Here is a 16,925-nt window from a genome sequence, read left to right on the forward strand (position 1 = left end):
GACCACAAAGGTGTGTTTCTTTCTGAAGTTACGTGTCCACTGGGATTTACAGGGTGGTCTGCCCATTTCTCAGATGGTAAACCAATCGCATCTTGACTGTTGTCAGTTGTTGAACAGAGAAAAGAGTTGTTTGGGATCTTGCATTAGCAGCTAAATACTTTGGCCATCACAAAACTGATTTAACCACAACTAACTTCTGATTCCTGCATGAATAAACTACCCATGTTCGTTTTCTTTAATACATTTATAAACTTCTGTAGAGCAGGTACTCAGACTCTACTTCTTATAAACTCACCCCCTGCTCTTTGCTCTGGTGGAGATTCAACATCATTTTGACAAAGAATGTCTCTAAATTTAAAATGTGGGTGACAATTAGGGAATTTTTAATCAACATTGAGGGCGCCCCCTAGTGGTTCTATAGCACAGTGCTTGTGAGTTGCTAAGAAGGCACCAAATTATACTTGAGAATGGAACTGTGAACACATTTCTGTATATCTCACAGCATTGTAGTCTTTTAACACTTTACAAGCATAAGAAATCATTACTAAATGTACCTTCAAAGGGACATTACTTGCTTTTCCTTGTAAATTACTTTTTCCAAAATGTGTCACCTTAGTTCCCAAGTAAAGATAGGAAAAGGAATAAGGAGGGAGAAATTTTGAGGAACCCATATTATTGCAAACACAGTCATATATTGTGCAGTCCTTTCAAAACATATACTTTACTTGAAACTTAGAAAATGTTCATTCCTTAAAAATAAAAAAGCCCCAAAGAAATTGCCAGGAGATGCGTGGACTCCTGTTGCTAAAGTAAATGATTCTGGCCTCAGAGCTGTTGACCTCGCCACCTCACATGCCTCCCAACTTCCATCAGGCCTCAACCAAAAGGCCTGACCTTTTCTATCAAAACATTTTCACAATTGCACTTAAATAATTTAGAGATTTCTGTTTGTCTCACCCATTGGAATGGGAATCCCATCAGTGAAAACAGGGCATTGCTGGCCAGGACTGCCAGTGTTCCCCTCCTTGGCAGGGGCCCGAGTACCCTAGGGCATCTGTGGGGATGACTCCATGAAAGGACTGATGGAGGTGTGAAGGATGTGCTCTGGATGTGTTCTTCTGTTGTCCCACAGGAAATGCATGTGTGAGAAATGGGGAAAATACAAAGTACAGCCTCTGTAAGTCCACTCAGTTATCACCTGAGTATGAAACTCTTGGACACTCTTTCTGTTCTTTCTAGGAGGCTATTACTTGACAAGCGCCTATGGGGCACTTTCTCTGATAAAGAATTTCCAAGAAGAACAAGCTGCAAGACTGCTCAGCTCTGAGACCAGAGACACCCTGAGGCAGTGGCACAAACGGAGAACCACCAACCGGACCATTCCCTCAGTGGATGACTTTCAGGTATGTGGTCCATGATGGTGATAAGGGGTAGGAGGAGGCACACTGCTTCCCTTGTCCTCTATGAAGGCAGAGCTGACTATCGGGACTGAGATTCCCCTTTGTGAAATCATCCGGTGGAAGAGATATTTTTAAACTACCCTCTGACCTTGTTGTTTCACTTCTCTGTTTTGCTTATATTTAAAAAAGAAACAAAAAGTGTGTTTGACCCAAGTTTTGCTGCCCTTAAGGAAATAAAGTCAAATCAAGGCAGGATTTCTTTCAGAATGTTCAGCATGGATGCTGAGCACCTAATTAGACAGGAAGTCAAGGAGGAAGCTCTTGGCACAGGTGGTGGGCACTTTGTTTCATGAGAAGACTGAGTGCGAATAGCAGCAGTGGACCTGGTCTCTCTGAGAAGAAAGAGAGGTGCAGTAATGCCTTCCCTCCTCCCCTTCCTTTTTTTTCTACCTATTCCCCAAAACAGAAGACCCCAGAATCTCACTGGCAGCATCAGCTCTGGCAGCCAGTCAGGTCCTGCCTGAGTCCCCATCTGGAATTTCCTATGACTGTGAGCTGGTGCCCAGGAATATGAGCTTGTTTCTGAAAAAGGAGAGACAGATTAGGGCTATAGAAATCTTTACCCAGCACAACACTTGATTTGTTTATAAGACTATGAAACTATGAGTAAACCCACAAATGTCTTGAGTCATATTTTGAAATTTTCAAATCAAATTATAAAACCTGACTGTATTTTGTTTTTATTTGCCATGTGGTGAATTTTTAAGCAGGACAGATTTGTCCATGTCCATATTCAGATTCACCTTCCTTTCCTTTTCTGCTTCTCAGTGCTCTGAAAATACTCAAAGGTACATTTGGTTCACAGTCAGCCCTTCTGCAAAGGCAAAATCATCAACTTCTTTTCTAAGATAGCAGTAGTCTCAGAAATTCCTTCCTAGGTACATTAATGTAGAAAGCAAGATAAATACTGTGTGCTCCCCTTTCCCCTTGGGCTGTTGAAGAGCTGTCCACGTGTTAGGCATTTTGCATACACAGGCTCTTGGGATACTGTGATTGCCTGTCCCAGGAGGAGACTCATAGTCTATACACCCTCTGAGGAGAAGAACAGAAGAAATGAGAAAAGCTCATTCTTCATGTCCCAACCTACCACCAACCCCTTCCTCCTGCCCCCTCTCTTCAGCTGGAGCTTCTAACCGAGAGACTCCCAGAGGCCACAGTTGCCCCTTCCTTCTCCACATCCCTTCCCACTGGCCTCGCTCACTCAGAAGATGCACAACTTAGAATATAACCCAAAAGGGAATTGTCAGCAGTCCATTTGGGTGTTAAAACAAAAACTCAGACACAAAACTCCATTTGGAAATGAACTCCTAAATCAGGGGTTGCAGACTCACACACAGTCTCCTCATGCTGAAGAGGCAGCACACCACCGTGGTGAAGACACTAGAACACTGGGTCTGCCACCCACTAGATGTGTGGAGTTGGTCAGGTTGCTTAGCCTCTCTGTGCCTCAGTTTCTTCACTGGTAAAATGCAAAGCATGTAGACTTCTTTCACAAAGGTCTCATCAGAAGTCAAGGAATAACTGGATACCAAGTGCTTGGCCAAGTGTTGGGTGGGGGATTGAGATAGGAGAGGACAGATGGTTAAAATGGAGCATGTGTATTTGCTAAGGAGTTCTAATTCAAGAATGTCAGTTTCCTACCAGTGCAGAGCTCACTGTCCTTCCCTTTGAAAGAGATTTCTCTTCTAGCATCCCAGCAAACCCTCACATGGGACCCTGGAAAGAGAGCACCACTTTCCTTCACTCCAGAGTAGGGTTTCCAGATTTAGAAGAGGAGCATCTTTTATGTCTGAAAAATCAAATTTAACTGGGTGTTCTCTATTTTATCTGGTAACCCCACTCCTGTAGAAGAGGAAACTGAAGAAGTTATCCAGGGTCACAGAATCTCAGAGAGCCTGGTATGAGTGTAGGATTCTTTATACCTCATTTGGGCTTTGCATCCGTGAGATTGAAGCCTTACTGCATTTTGTGATGGCATATTCTTGGCGCTATTGACAGTGCCAAGCCTGCAAACATCTTTTATACTCCTACAACACCACTTTTCACTTAATCACCTCCATCTCCAAAGCCCTGTGGAAGAGCCTACATTTTTTCTCCTGACGTTTTCCATATTGTACTCAGAGCTACTTGTATTAGATGAAACCACGTGAAATTGCCATTTGGAGAGGTGAAAAATGGTCAAATATTGGCATGTGGTCTAACCTAACATTACTGCCCTTGCTTAAGCTTCATGAAAAGTCATCCAGAGTGAGTACAATATATACTCTTGGGTCTACACATTTTACATGTATCTTCCTGCTGACTCCTGGTTCAGGCTCTTCTGATTAGTTTGTTTTTCCAGCTGGGAAGAAACCCAGTATTGAATCTAGTTGACGGTCTTCACCAAGATTTCTTAACCAGGGTTTAGGAAGGACACTCAAAGATCAGAATAACTGAGTGAATTTCCTGTTCCTTCTATTTGTAATGAATTAAAATACAGCCACTCAGTCCATATAGTTGCTCTCCCCACAGTCCAAATTTAGCATGGCCTCTTTCCTTGCCCTTGGAGGCCTCGTGTCCTGGCATTATACATCCTGAGAAGCCAGAGTCTGCAGTGGTTTGCAAAATAGGCTTCTCACTTGCATCTCATCAGGCTCACTTATAACTACTCTGTCTCGTTTCCCCCTTCTCACTCAGCCCAAATATCTCTTTCCACCTTCAGAATTACCTCCGAGTTGCATTCCAGGAGGTCAACAGTGGCTGCACGGGCAAGACCCTCCTTGTGAGACCATACGTCACCACCGAGGATGTGTGTCAGCTCTGTGCCGAGAAGTTTAAAGTAGAGGACCCTGAGGAGTACAGCCTCTTCCTCTTTGTTGATGAAACATGGCAGCAGCTGGCAGAGGACACTTACCCTCAAAAAATCAAGGCTGAGCTGCACAGCCGGCCACAACCCCACATCTTCCACTTTGTCTACAAGCGCATCAAGAATGATCCTTATGGTGTAATTGTCCAGAATGGGGAAGGAGACCCCACCACTTCATAGAAGACACCTGGGACTTTTCAGCAGTGTGTTCAAAGGAGGTTGAGGAACCTAGCCTTCTGGCTTCCATGTGGTTGTGTTTGAAAAGCAATCACCTCCTTGCAGACCCCTCAGTTCAGTGACTAAGCCATCCACAGGCTGACTTGGCAGGGCATCTTTAGCCACATTGTCCAAGAAAGGTAGCTGAGATACATGAAACAGTAGGATTCTCCTTCAGAGATGAAGAATTGCATTTTATGGTCTAAGGGTCCTACGATTGTTTGCTACCTACCTGCAGCCAGATTCTAGGTGGACTCACAAGTATGTATATGTGCTGAATAAACATTTAAGGTACAAGCTCTTCTCTTGAATTCAACAGCAGGCATTTGACAAGGTTGGCCGATGCAGTGCGTCAGGTACTTCTGAGTTCTTTGGATAGCTTCCTTCACCTTTTTCTTTTTTCCTTTTTTAAAAAATTTTGCAAAGAGCCTTTGTGTTTTTATATATTTCATAGAAATTTTTATAGCAGTTGCAGGTAAACTGTCAGGATTGGTTTTTAAAATATTTTTGTAACTTTAAAATATTCTATAATTATGCATGTGATTTTAACATTTAATATTCAAAAAGAAATCTCTTGCTGGATTTGAGAGTATTGCATTCTACAAGTTTTTTTTCTATAACTGGATGTTTCAGCAACTTTGTGGGGAGAGACTGCTGGATTTCTTAAAGTGGTGTATTACTGACACTGGCTTTTGGAAATCTGATGTACTGTTACCTTGTTCACGCTCAGTGATATTTGCTATCTTATGTTTCACCAAGTGATGTTGAGGATCAGGAGAGAAATGAATGTAGAGAGAGACTGAGAGAGAAATACAGACTCTAACAAAGGACTAAAGAGTTAGTCTGCAGGTTCAGACTCCTTGAAGAAAGTGGGAAGAGGAGATGGAAGGAACTGTTTATGCTGAGAATATTGTAAATATGCAGTGAGATTTGGCAAAATTTTTCCATGTTATTTGCTCTTCGAAACAATTTTGAAACCCCCATGAGGAAAAAAACAATAAGGATAACACATGTATTTTTCTTTTCCACATAAGTCAAAACTAATAGCATCAAATTATTTGAGACAGAAACCAAGTAATGTCTACTGTGACTTTCATTGAGTTAAATAAGATGCTGTTTAGAAAAGAGTTTGGAAATGCACCATAAAGGCCATCTGAATTTTAAGAATGTATTGTGAAGTAAATTTATGTTTTGCAAAATCTGGTTAGGGATGCACAAAGTATGAGGGTCTTGTATCAATGTAACACAGGTAGTTGCTAAAACATGTTATTGTACTGTGTAAAGATGTGTAGTCATCTAATTCGGTTGGCTTTGTACATTGTTCCTTTGTTAGCTTTTGTGATACATCCAGAACCCTCAGCACATACTGTGTTGTACTTCCTTTTGTAAATGATTTTTAAATGGAATTTTGCACATAATACATTGTAATATTGTACAATAATGTGTGAAAATCATTTTTGAAATATTCTTTAGTTGTCTTTCTTCTTTGGGAAGCAGAACATTATGTGCACTACATAATGAGATGTTAATCTGAAACCCAAGCCAGTGTTTGTGATTAGATAATCCATAGAGAGGAAACAGAGAAGTTTACCTTCTGTCAGCAGTTTATATACTAATATGAGGCAAAAATCAAGGAGCAGAAGGAAAAGTGTATTCTAACATGAAAGATTTCCAGTGTTACCTAGACAGTAATTGGCTTAGTTGGACCTAGAGACAATCACAGTTAAGCAAAAGGGCCCTGCAAGCAAGCCACCCCTTCTTTTGCAACCTCTGATGTGCCCTGAGAGTTCAATGCTCTTTCAAAATCAGCAGGGCAGAGGTTTAGTCTTTTTTTTTTAATCATTGTTCAAGCACAGTTTTCTCCCTTTTACTCTTTACTGCTATATTCCTGGTGCTTGGAGCCATGTCTGGCAGTTAGCATGTGCGTTGTAAGTTCTTATATCTAAACAAATTTTCTAACCCAGTAGAATGGATACTTCAAGATCAGAAAGACTGCTGAACAGGCTGCCTGCTTTTTGTTTTTGCAATGAATTAAAACCGACAGTCAACCTATGTAGTGGTCTGCCCCACTCTCCAAATTAAGGTCATCAATGCTGTTCTTATCCTTAGAAATCAATACTCTGCTGATTTAAAGCAAGCCACAATATCTGAATGGGAGGCAGTCTCAACAGCCTTTAATAAGATGAAAGCGAGATCAAAACAGGAAATGTTAGTGTGAGCAAAGAAAACATCACAAGACAGCCCCTGGTTTTGTCATTGGGCAATATTTCCCTGCTAAAATTACAACATAACATGTGTCTTCACTTTTTTCCCTCACGCAGACATTTCTCAGTTCTCAAATTGTCAGGAAACAGATTTTGGTGTAGTTTGGAAGGAATAAGAGGGAGAGTAAAAATATACATGCTGGTGGAGGGAGAGGAGAATGTATTTCCAAATCTAAAAATGTTATAAAAGTTGAATGCCAGACAGAGGCAAGGATTTTTCTTAAAATATTTCTTGCACTGCCAAATATTCCTTACAGGGACACAGAATAGAAATAGAACCTGTTGAGTAGTTTATGTCATGTGTAAGTTACAACTGAAATCTGTAAGAGAGCACAAAAAGTCAGGATGCCCAACCTTGAATGCCTTCATTCATAAATGTGCCTTCATTGGGCAACTCTCATCTTCAGTTCCTTTAAGAGACTTCAAATGAGAGAGAACTCTGATTATCTAAGTATATTTTACTGATTATGCTATTACAGTTATCCCATATTTCTCCCCTTTATTTCCCTCTGACCTGCAGCCACCCTTCCACCAGCATTCCCCTGCCCCAAGGACATGTCCATGAGTCATACATATAAGTTCTTTGGCTTCTCCATTTCCCATACTATTCTTAACCTCCCCGTGTCTATTTTGTACCTACCATTTATGCTTCTTATTCCCTGTACCTTTTCCCTCATCCTAACCCCTCCCCCACTCACGGTGATAACCCTCCACATGATCTTCATTTCTGTGATTCTGTTTCTGTTCTAGTTGTTTCTTAGTTTGTTTTTGTGGGTTTTTTTAGGTTCAGTTATTAATAGTTATGAGTTTGTTGTCATTTTACAGTTCATGTTTTTGATCATCTTCTTTTTCTTAGATAAGCCCGTTTAACATTTCATATCATAAGGGCTTGGTAATAATGAACTCCTTTAACTTGACCTTATCTGAGAAGTACTTTATCTGGCCTTCCATTCTAAATGAAAGTTTTGCTGGATAGAGTAATCTTGGATGTAGGTCCTTGCCTTTCATGACTTCAAATACTTCTTTCCAGGCCCTTATTGCATGTAAGTTTTCTTTTGAGAAATCAGCTGATTGTCTTATGGGCACTCCTTTGTAGGTAACTGTCTCCTTTTCTCCTGCGCTTTTAAGATCCTCTCTTTCTCTTTAATCTTGGGTAATGTAATTATGATGTGCCTTGGTGTGTTCCTCCTTGGGTCCAACTTCTTCGGGACTCTCTGAGCTTCCTGGACTTCCTGGAAGTCTATTTCCTTTGCCATGTTGGGGAAGTTCTCCTTCATTATTCTTTCAAATAAATTTTCAGTTTCTTGCTCTTCCTCCCTATGATTCAGACACTGGAATGTTTAACGTCCTGGAAGTTCCTAAGCCTCTCCTTTTTTTTGAATTCTTATTTCTTTATTCTGTTCTAGTTTAATGTTTATTTCTTCCTAATGGTTCAAACCATTGATTTGAGTCCCAATTTCCTTCCCTTTACTGTTGGTTCCCTGTATATTTTGATTTATTTCACTTTGCATAGCCTTCAGTTCTTCCTCTATTTTGCAACCATATTCAACCATTTCTGTGAGCATCCTGCTTATCAGTGTTTTGAAGTGTGCATCTGATAGGTTGGCTATCTCTTCATTGCTTAGTTTTATTTTTGGAGCTTTGATCTGTTCTTTCATTTGAGCCACATTTCTTTGTCTCAACATGCCTGCTACATTGTAATGGTGGGAGCCTTAAATATTCACCAGGGTGGGGCTGGGGCAACCCAGGTCATTGTGTTATGGTGCTATATGTGGGGGAGGGATTGGAGAGGGAACAATGCCACTTGCTCAGTTCTTCACCAGCTTTCAGTAACTTCCTCTGCTACCCAGAAGCAAATTGGGCCCTTCTGGTGCTGATTCCTGGGTGGATGGGTTTATGTATGTTCTAGGACCCTGTGGGTCTCTCCAATTAACTCTCCTGTGAAGCTGGGAGTTTCTCCTGCTGCCTCAACCCCAACAGGTTTTTACAACCAGAGGTTTTGAGGCTTTCTTTTCCCATGCTGGAACCCTGGATTGCTCAGTCTGTCTCACTCTTTAGTTGTTCCTCCTGATTTATCCACGTGCAAATGTGGGACTACCTGGTCTACCAGCTGCTGCCTTGTCATGTATCCTCTCTGCCCCTGGCTGCCCATCTCTGCTCCTCCTACAGTCTGGGTGAATGTTTCTTCTTTAATACCTTGGTTGTTGGACTTCCATATAATTCCATTTTCTGGCAGTTCTGGTTACCGTGTTTTTAAATTTGTTGTTGTCCTTCTTTTGGTTATGCAAGGAGGCAAAGTGTTTCTGCTTGTGCCTCCATCTTGGCCAGAAGTCTAAAGAACTCTGATTATTAACAGCACTGCCTGGGTACTCCCCCAATGCCTGAGAGAAATGTTACAGTGCCTGGGACACACAGGCATTTTAATCATCTGGAAGTATCTGATAGACCACATTCACAATGGTGAACTTGAGACCAAAACTGTTGGTCACTTAGTTAACCCTGATGAAGTTGGGAATATGAAAAAATTCATATTACATTGCAGAATTATAAGAAAAGAGACGGAAGGAAAGAGAAGGAAAATATCTAGTGTTTTGTCTCAGAGAAAAGGTTTTTATTTGAGAAAGATCTATTTTTCTCCAATATCAAAGGATGAATAGCAGTTGACACAAACGCTTGGCATATTAACACTGACTTTGCCAGGAAAGACCTTGGAAGTTAAAACTATTCAGAAAAGCCTGGGCCACAGTAGTTTTAATTTTTTCTTTTAATCCACCAGCAGACTTTTTTTTTCTCAGCTTTTGAAAGACAGAGAAAAACATTAATCAGTTGCCTTCTCACACATACCCCAACTGGGGATTGGACCCAAAACCCAGATATGTTGCCCTGATTGAGAATCAAATCAGCAACCCTTCCATTGCAGGATGATGCTCCAACCAACCAAGCCACACTGGCCATGGCTGGGCCAATAGTTTTAGTAAAATGGTGACTATTTCTGCCATCAGACTCCAACACTGTGGGAAATCTCTGAGGAAGCTGTGATTGACATAAGGTAGTTGGAGGAATGACAGCATCTTCTTATCTTGATTCTGATAAACTCTACCATTCCTAAGTGAACTTTGCCTGAATTTTGAGACTCTCTACATAATAGACATTTAGAATATCATTATATAAATGAATCTTAGTTTTGGCCAGGTAGCTCAGTTGGTTAGAGCATCATCCCAGTATGCCAAGGTTGTGGGTTTGATCCCCAGTCAAAGCACATATAAGAATCAACCAATGAATGTATAAATAAGTGGAACAAATTGATGTTCATTCCTCTCTCTCTCCTTTCCTTTCTCTCTAAAATCAATAAATAAAATGTTAGAAAATAAACCTGAGTATTTCCTTTGACTAAACAAGTTAGAACTACTGCAGTCAGCCATCTCAGCTCAACCTGGAAGATGAAGGGGACCACAGATCTGGGCACTCGGCTCAAGGCTGTGGTTTTTCCTCTGGGTCCACCTCTCAGCCGCTGCAGTGGGTTGGGGGACAGAGGTCGGGGGTGGTGGTTGGCACCTCAGTAATCAGTCCTCAGTTTTCTGGGGCAAATAGCACCTCACGTAACTGAGACATTTTTTGGCTATGGCTTCCCATTCCCCCTCATTTAGCTCCATTTCTCCCTTTGAGAAATGACAATTTCTTCCCCCTTACTCTGGACTGCATGTTTTCCCTCACTCAGTTTTCAATGAGAGCTATTACAAAGCTCTTTGACAAAATGTGGGGCTCTATTTTGCCATATCCTTTTCACAACTTGTTTCCCTAATTCCAACAAGAGACACAAAGCTTGAAACAGACCCCAATGCAAATCTTGTCTGCCCACCCTGCCCATAACCAGGATCAAGTCCATTGTTCCTATTTAGATCTGGTTCTCAGCTTTGGACAATTCTTCAAATCCCCTACAAGCTTGTAAAGTTTCCGATGCCCAGGCTTCCCAAACCATCAAACTCTCTGCAGATGGGCACCAGGCTGCACATTTACTGAAACTTCCAAGGCGATTACACTGCAAAATCAGGGCCGAGAACCACTGGTTTAAATCAACACACAGGTGTTAATATAGAAACACACCTAGGAGTAGTAAGACCTGTCTAGGCCCGCTAACACCTAACCAATTGTAGGCTCTCAATCTTTTCTTATTCAGCTGGCAAAAGACCATGGGATATGTACTTCTAACATGGTGCTATTCTATAGAAATATGAGCTAGCCACATAGGTCATTTTTAAATTTTCTAGTAGCCACTTTTTTTTTAAAAAAAAAGAAAAACATGAGTAAAATGAAGAGTAATACATCATATATTACTAATTATTTTATTTCAGTAATATATTAATAATCTTTTATTTAATTCATGATGTCCAAAATATAATATTTCAATAATCATTCTAAAGTAATAAAGAGGTATTTTACTTTATTTTATTTTAATCCTCACTCGAGGATATGTTTTCTTGATTTGAGAGAGAGAGAGAGAGAAACTTCGATATAAAAGAGAAACATTGATCTGTTGCCTCCCACATGCACCCTGACTGGGTATGGAACCTGCAACCTAGGAATGTGCCCTGACTGGGAATCAAACTTGCAAACTTTTGGTATACAGAGCAATGCTCCAACCAACTGAGCCATCTGGCCAAAACTGTGTTGTTTTATTTCTTAGAATTGTCTTCAAAATATTGTGTACATTTTGCACTTATAGCACATCTCACTTCACACTAGCTGTATCTCCAATGCTCATTAGCCACATGTGGCTGGTGCCTACCATATTGGACAGTGTAGTTCTAGCATAGCAACTAGAAATGATTTAGAAAGTTAAAACATGTAACTATATGTGTAAATAAAATGACATCCACAGTTTACATCCTCAAAAAATACACACGTGCACACTGTCAAACATGTACTTCTCATCTTGGTTCATCAGAGTGCCACAAGGACAGCATGACTCAATCTGTGTGAAGTCTTAGAACACTACATTGCACACCATACACACATTAAATATTAGTTTTTATCATTAGATAATCAACTTGGAAATTTTTCCACTACTGTTTATTTCTGTTTTCTCATTCATTTAATTATCTGCTGGCGAGTTGTTTTGTGAATGGGAAGAAAGGCATTAAAGGTATCAAAGGCTGAAGAAAAATATATTGGGGTGGGATGCCCAGTGTGGGAGGGTTAAAAATAAAGTAAATGCCATCCTTTAACTTTGTTGTTGCTGATGAAGGTAGGGGTGGTGAAGGCGGTGATGATGACAATGTGTATGTCTAAATTGGGAGTAACATCCCAGTATTTTCTACTGGCCAAAATCATCAGCAGCATCCACAGCCAGTGGTGACTTTTGACGTAGAGGAACTGTCTTTGCCCCCCATGAGAGTCAACGGTAACACTTCCCATAAAGAAATTATTACTTAAGTAAAAGTGTAACTGTTATAGTCTGTGATAGTTCTGAGAAAGTTTCCTTTTTTTATTTTATTTTTCAAAGATTTTATTTACTTACTTTTAGAGAGAAGAGGAGAAACATCAATGTGTGAGAGATACATTAATTGGTTGCCTCTCATACCCACCCAGCTGGAGACCTGGCCTGCAACCCAGGCATGTGCCCTGACTGGGAATTGAACCAGCAACCTTTCAGTTCACAGGCTGATGCTCAGTTACTGAGCCACACCAGCCAGGATGTCTTTTTATTTTATTACACTCACTTATATATTTAGATATTTACATATACACATGTGACATTTAACAGGATTACTCTTAAAGTATGTTGCTTTACCAAAAAGCATAAGGTCTTTTTCTCTCTTTTAAAAAAAAGTTTATTTACTTATTTATTTGTTTGTTTGTTTGTTTTTAGAGAGGGGGAACAAAGGGAGAAAGAGAGGGAGAGACACATTGATTGGTTGCCTCTTGTATGCTCCCAACTAGGGACCTGGCCCACAACCCAGGCCTGAGCCCTGACCTGGAATCAAACCAGTGACCTTTCAGTTTGCTCAACCCACTGAGTCACACCAGCCAGGGAAAGATATTTTTCTTTTTCTTTGATATCCTTGCTCCAATTTTTTGTCATGTCTACAAATTATGAGAGTGGACTTGTATATCAGATTGCAATTTCATTAAATTTCATCTTTCTCACTCCCCTTTTTTCATGGCACTATATTGGTATACAATCTCATGAAAAAAAGACTTAGGCATCTACTGCGAACTTAAAGAAAGAAAACTGCAAAAAACAACCACCAAAGACTAACCATCAGAAGTAAATATTAATATGTAATTGAACAAACTAGAATATTGGATAGCTTCTATTTTTTTATAAGCACATGAAAATATTGAGTATAATACTTGGCAAATTTCAAATTTCTTTTCAGATTTTGCAGTTTAAGATTTTGCTGCTGAAAATCCAGTTCATGGACCAAACATCACATTTTCTGAGGGTTGGTGAGACTTCAGGTCCCTCCCAGAACTGCTGAATCAGAATCGGTATTTTTATAAAATCACCAGATGATCCTCATGCACATTATAGTGTGATTGAAAAGTATTAGTTCAGGCATATTGGGGTCAATAACATTTGTGCAGCTCATACAAATAAACAAATATAGGCATGCTGTTGCTATAACAGGCTGAGTCAGAAGGTTCTTTCTGTCTTGGCCAGCTGCTCACACACTCGTGTATGTGCACGCACATGAGTGTGTACACACATGCCCAAGGGACATCATTATGTAGTTTGCATAATTAATCACACTGTCTGTATGTGATGTAGAAAGTTTATGAGCTTTTTATTTTCTGAAAGAACAGCTAACTTCCTTTTAACAGCATTTCATTCCCAGGGGATCTATTTATTATAGGGCCATTTTACTCATCAGTTTTGAGAAATATGGAAGATATATTTAATTAAATGTATATGCACAGCTTCCAATAAGCTTTGTGGTGCTTTACATTTAATTTATCAATAGTTAAAAGTCACTGGTTATTTGAATAGAGTCTCTACTCCAAAAGACAGAGATAAAAACAATCAAACAAAAATAGAACTGGGATAAACAGAAAAATAAAAACCATCACACTGTAACTAATACTCACAGAGAGATTCTTTGAGTTTAGGTAATTGTAAAAAATTATTTGTTTAACAATATTTAAAAGCAAAGATGCTAAAACCTTGAGAACAATTGCCTTATGGAAACATTACATTGGCATGGCATATTATTATTGTTATTTACTATAACAATAATAAATCACTCCTCCCTGTGTCCACACCCTTTGCAATGTGACTTTCATGTATGGAAAAAAAAAAGAAAAAGATGTTACAAAAATTACATTCAGAGGAAAAAAAGAAATTCTTTGAAACTGCAAATATGCTATTACAAATTAAAAATTCAATAACTAAAGCCATGTCCCCAAAAGTATAAGAAATAAAGACAAAGAGAGAGGAAGTAGACATTAAAGCTCTGAAAAGGGGGGGAGCGTAATCTAGTAGGTCCAATAAAAACAGGAATTCCAGAAAGAGTAAACAGAAAATGTTGAAGAAATAATCATTTTGAATGGTGACCAGATTCTAAAAATTCCTAGAAAATGGTGACCAAGGAATGAACTGACTAAAACATATTTGGAAATGCATGTGAGATCCTTTGGACTCACCAGGCAATGACTGCAAAGGAAAGTGGTGGTAGATCTTATAGAACTCTTCCATTCCTCCAGGCATAATTCTGAACAATCCTGAGCCCTCCTATACTTTTTTTGTATAACATTGGTTTATTCACATGATTTTGCCCTATCTTTATTTAGTTAAAAAAAAAGACAAAACAAACATGATGCCAGTGGAAGTTTGAAGTGTGTACATTGGGCTAGCCCTCTCTTGCTGCTGAGAACCCTTCCATCACCCTTCTAAACAAATCCAGACTGGTTACCTAGAAGATAAGAGACTGTGGAGAGAAGTCCCAGCCATCCTAGGAAGTCCCAGACACACGAGTGAGGCTTCTTAGACCATACAACCATCATGCATCCAGCTCAGATCACAACTGCCAAACCACCCATAGATTATCTTGTCACTAAGTTTGGGTGTTACACAACAAAAGCTGACTGATATACCTTTCTTCCATTTTTAGAATCTTCTCCTTATGCCCACTGTTCTCAAATTTCAGTGATATGTCTCAATGTGAATTTTTCATCAATTGTATTGAAGACTCACAGTCTCTCTCACTATCTAGACTCATATTCTTTACTCTGAGAACTTTTTTAATGATAATTTCTCCCCCTCCATTTTCTTAGTTTTCTCTTTCCAAAATTCCTATTATTTGAATATTGGACCTATTAGATTGAGCTTCCTACCCTCTTTTTGAGCTTTAATTTCTACGGTTACCAAACAAAAATCAAGGTTTGGCTGCCTGCTATCACAAATAGCCAAATTCAGAGGTAGGTGCTGATGCAAAAGGAAAAGAGGTGCCACACAACCTGGGACAGTGGTGGACTCTAGTCTCAAAGACCATATCTGTCTTCCTGCTCAAGCCTGCAGTTCTTACAGGAACGGGGTGGGGGGGGGGGCTTTTCCTAATCTAATGATCTTCCTAGATTTTGGCATGCTCCTGACCCTACGCATTCATCTTTCTAGCTTTTAGCACCCTGAAGCCCTATCCATTCACATCTCTTTAGTTTTCAGTGCTCAGTGTAAGAACTTCCCCCTGCCATCATCTTGGCCAATGAGTGGAGACTCCTCTGGCACTCTGAGGACTGACTGTTTTATGGTAACACTTTCTCTTTATTTCTTATACTTTTGGGGGTATTACTTCAATTATTTTTTTAATGATAACATATTTGCAATTTCCAATGACTTTTTTTGTCTCTGTGGGGTCAATGGACATGGCCCTTCCCCCTTCCATAACTTAGTGCTGGTCACAGGGCCACTGGCCAGAAGAAATGTGTATTGTTTTAGGAATGGATTGTAACTCCCTCCTTATCTTCTTTTGGGAGCATCTTCTTGTCCTGTGACTGTGTCTTGACCTTTTACACACTGAGGTAATGTAGTTTAGAGTCTTGTGGAGAACATGTGCCTCCTTTGTCTGGGACCCCTTATAATGAGCTCAGACTGGAGGACGTGTGGTCTCTCTAGCTCTGACCTGCTGCCATTAGTGTACTCCCCTGTAATATGAGTAATAAACAGCATGTCCACATCTGCTAGTCCTCTGGGTGTTTTTTTCAGAATGTCACAAACACTTAAGCAGCTCCCTGGTTTGGGTTTAGAGCTCCTGTGCTATAGTCTTTGAATGTAATTTTAATAGGTAAAGCACCACAAAGTTTACTGGAAATTGTGTATACTGGGTAGTTTGTGAATCAATAGCCTTTCCCCTTAGGATTACTATGTGGTAACCCATTTGTTTTACTGGAGGGGTGAAAAATGTGAATATCTGTGGGGCTCTTTTCTGATCAAGTGGTTCCCCCACAAAAATATTCCCCAATATCCTGCTAGAAGTTGCAGAATGGGATTAAGTGTAGCTGCTAGCATTCAGGGAGCAAACCAGCAATGGGCCTGCAGGAGGGTCATCTTTCAGAATGCCAGCTTCTACTTAATCCCAATTTTCAATGCAGTGTCTCTCCCTCACTCTTCATTGCCTGTGCTCTTGATGGGGGACTCAAGAGTTGGAAAATTTTAATTTTACGTAAGTCAATAAGCTTAGTTATTAATGCATGTAAAAAGTTATTGTTTCAGGAACTGAAGGTATGACCCACCCTGACTCCAGGAGACCATATAAACAGTTCCACCTTTGTGCCCCAGGAGAGCTGTAAGCAATAAAGATGGTATCTGAGCCATTGTGCTCCAGGAAGAAACATCCACCCCCCAGGACACAGAGTCATCAGTCAACAGATGAAAGAATGCTAAAGCTTTTAATCTGATTAACCTTTTCCTTGCACTCATTACCTACAGTTTTCTTCTTATAAAAAGGGTTGGCTTGAAATGGGATATAAGACAGTGTGTTAGGTTATATAACACACCATCTTCTCAAAATACTGGCCATCTGAATAAAGCACCCATAAAGATTCAATCCATTCCTTGGTTGGACTGAGTGGTGGCCTGCAAACTGAAAGGTTGCTGGTTCAATTCCCCATCAGGGCACATGCCTGGGTTGTGGACCAGGTCCC

At 40.0% G+C, this 16,925-nt stretch overlaps 1 protein-coding gene across 13 annotated transcripts in view; it reads left to right on the forward strand.

Moving 5' to 3' along the window:
* RIN2 (Ras and Rab interactor 2) overlaps nucleotides 1–5,959 on the forward strand; it is a 230,294-nt gene extending 224,335 nt beyond the window's left edge. For all 13 annotated transcript variants that reach the window (XM_045832679.1, XM_045832683.1, XM_045832680.1 and 10 more), the window contains 2 exons: nucleotides 1,240–1,403; nucleotides 4,162–5,959. In XM_045832679.1, the coding sequence (XP_045688635.1) occupies nucleotides 1,240–1,403; nucleotides 4,162–4,485 (488 nt within the window). In that variant the 3' untranslated portion in view covers nucleotides 4,486–5,959. The remainder of the gene's footprint in view (nucleotides 1–1,239; nucleotides 1,404–4,161) is intronic.
* Nucleotides 5,960–16,925: the final 10,966 nt, after the last annotated feature.

This window comes from Phyllostomus hastatus, unplaced genomic scaffold, assembly GCF_019186645.2.
Source record: "Phyllostomus hastatus isolate PE091 unplaced genomic scaffold, TTU_PhHast_1.1 phas_contig_17, whole genome shotgun sequence".
Taxonomy (NCBI): domain Eukaryota; kingdom Metazoa; phylum Chordata; class Mammalia; order Chiroptera; family Phyllostomidae; genus Phyllostomus; species Phyllostomus hastatus.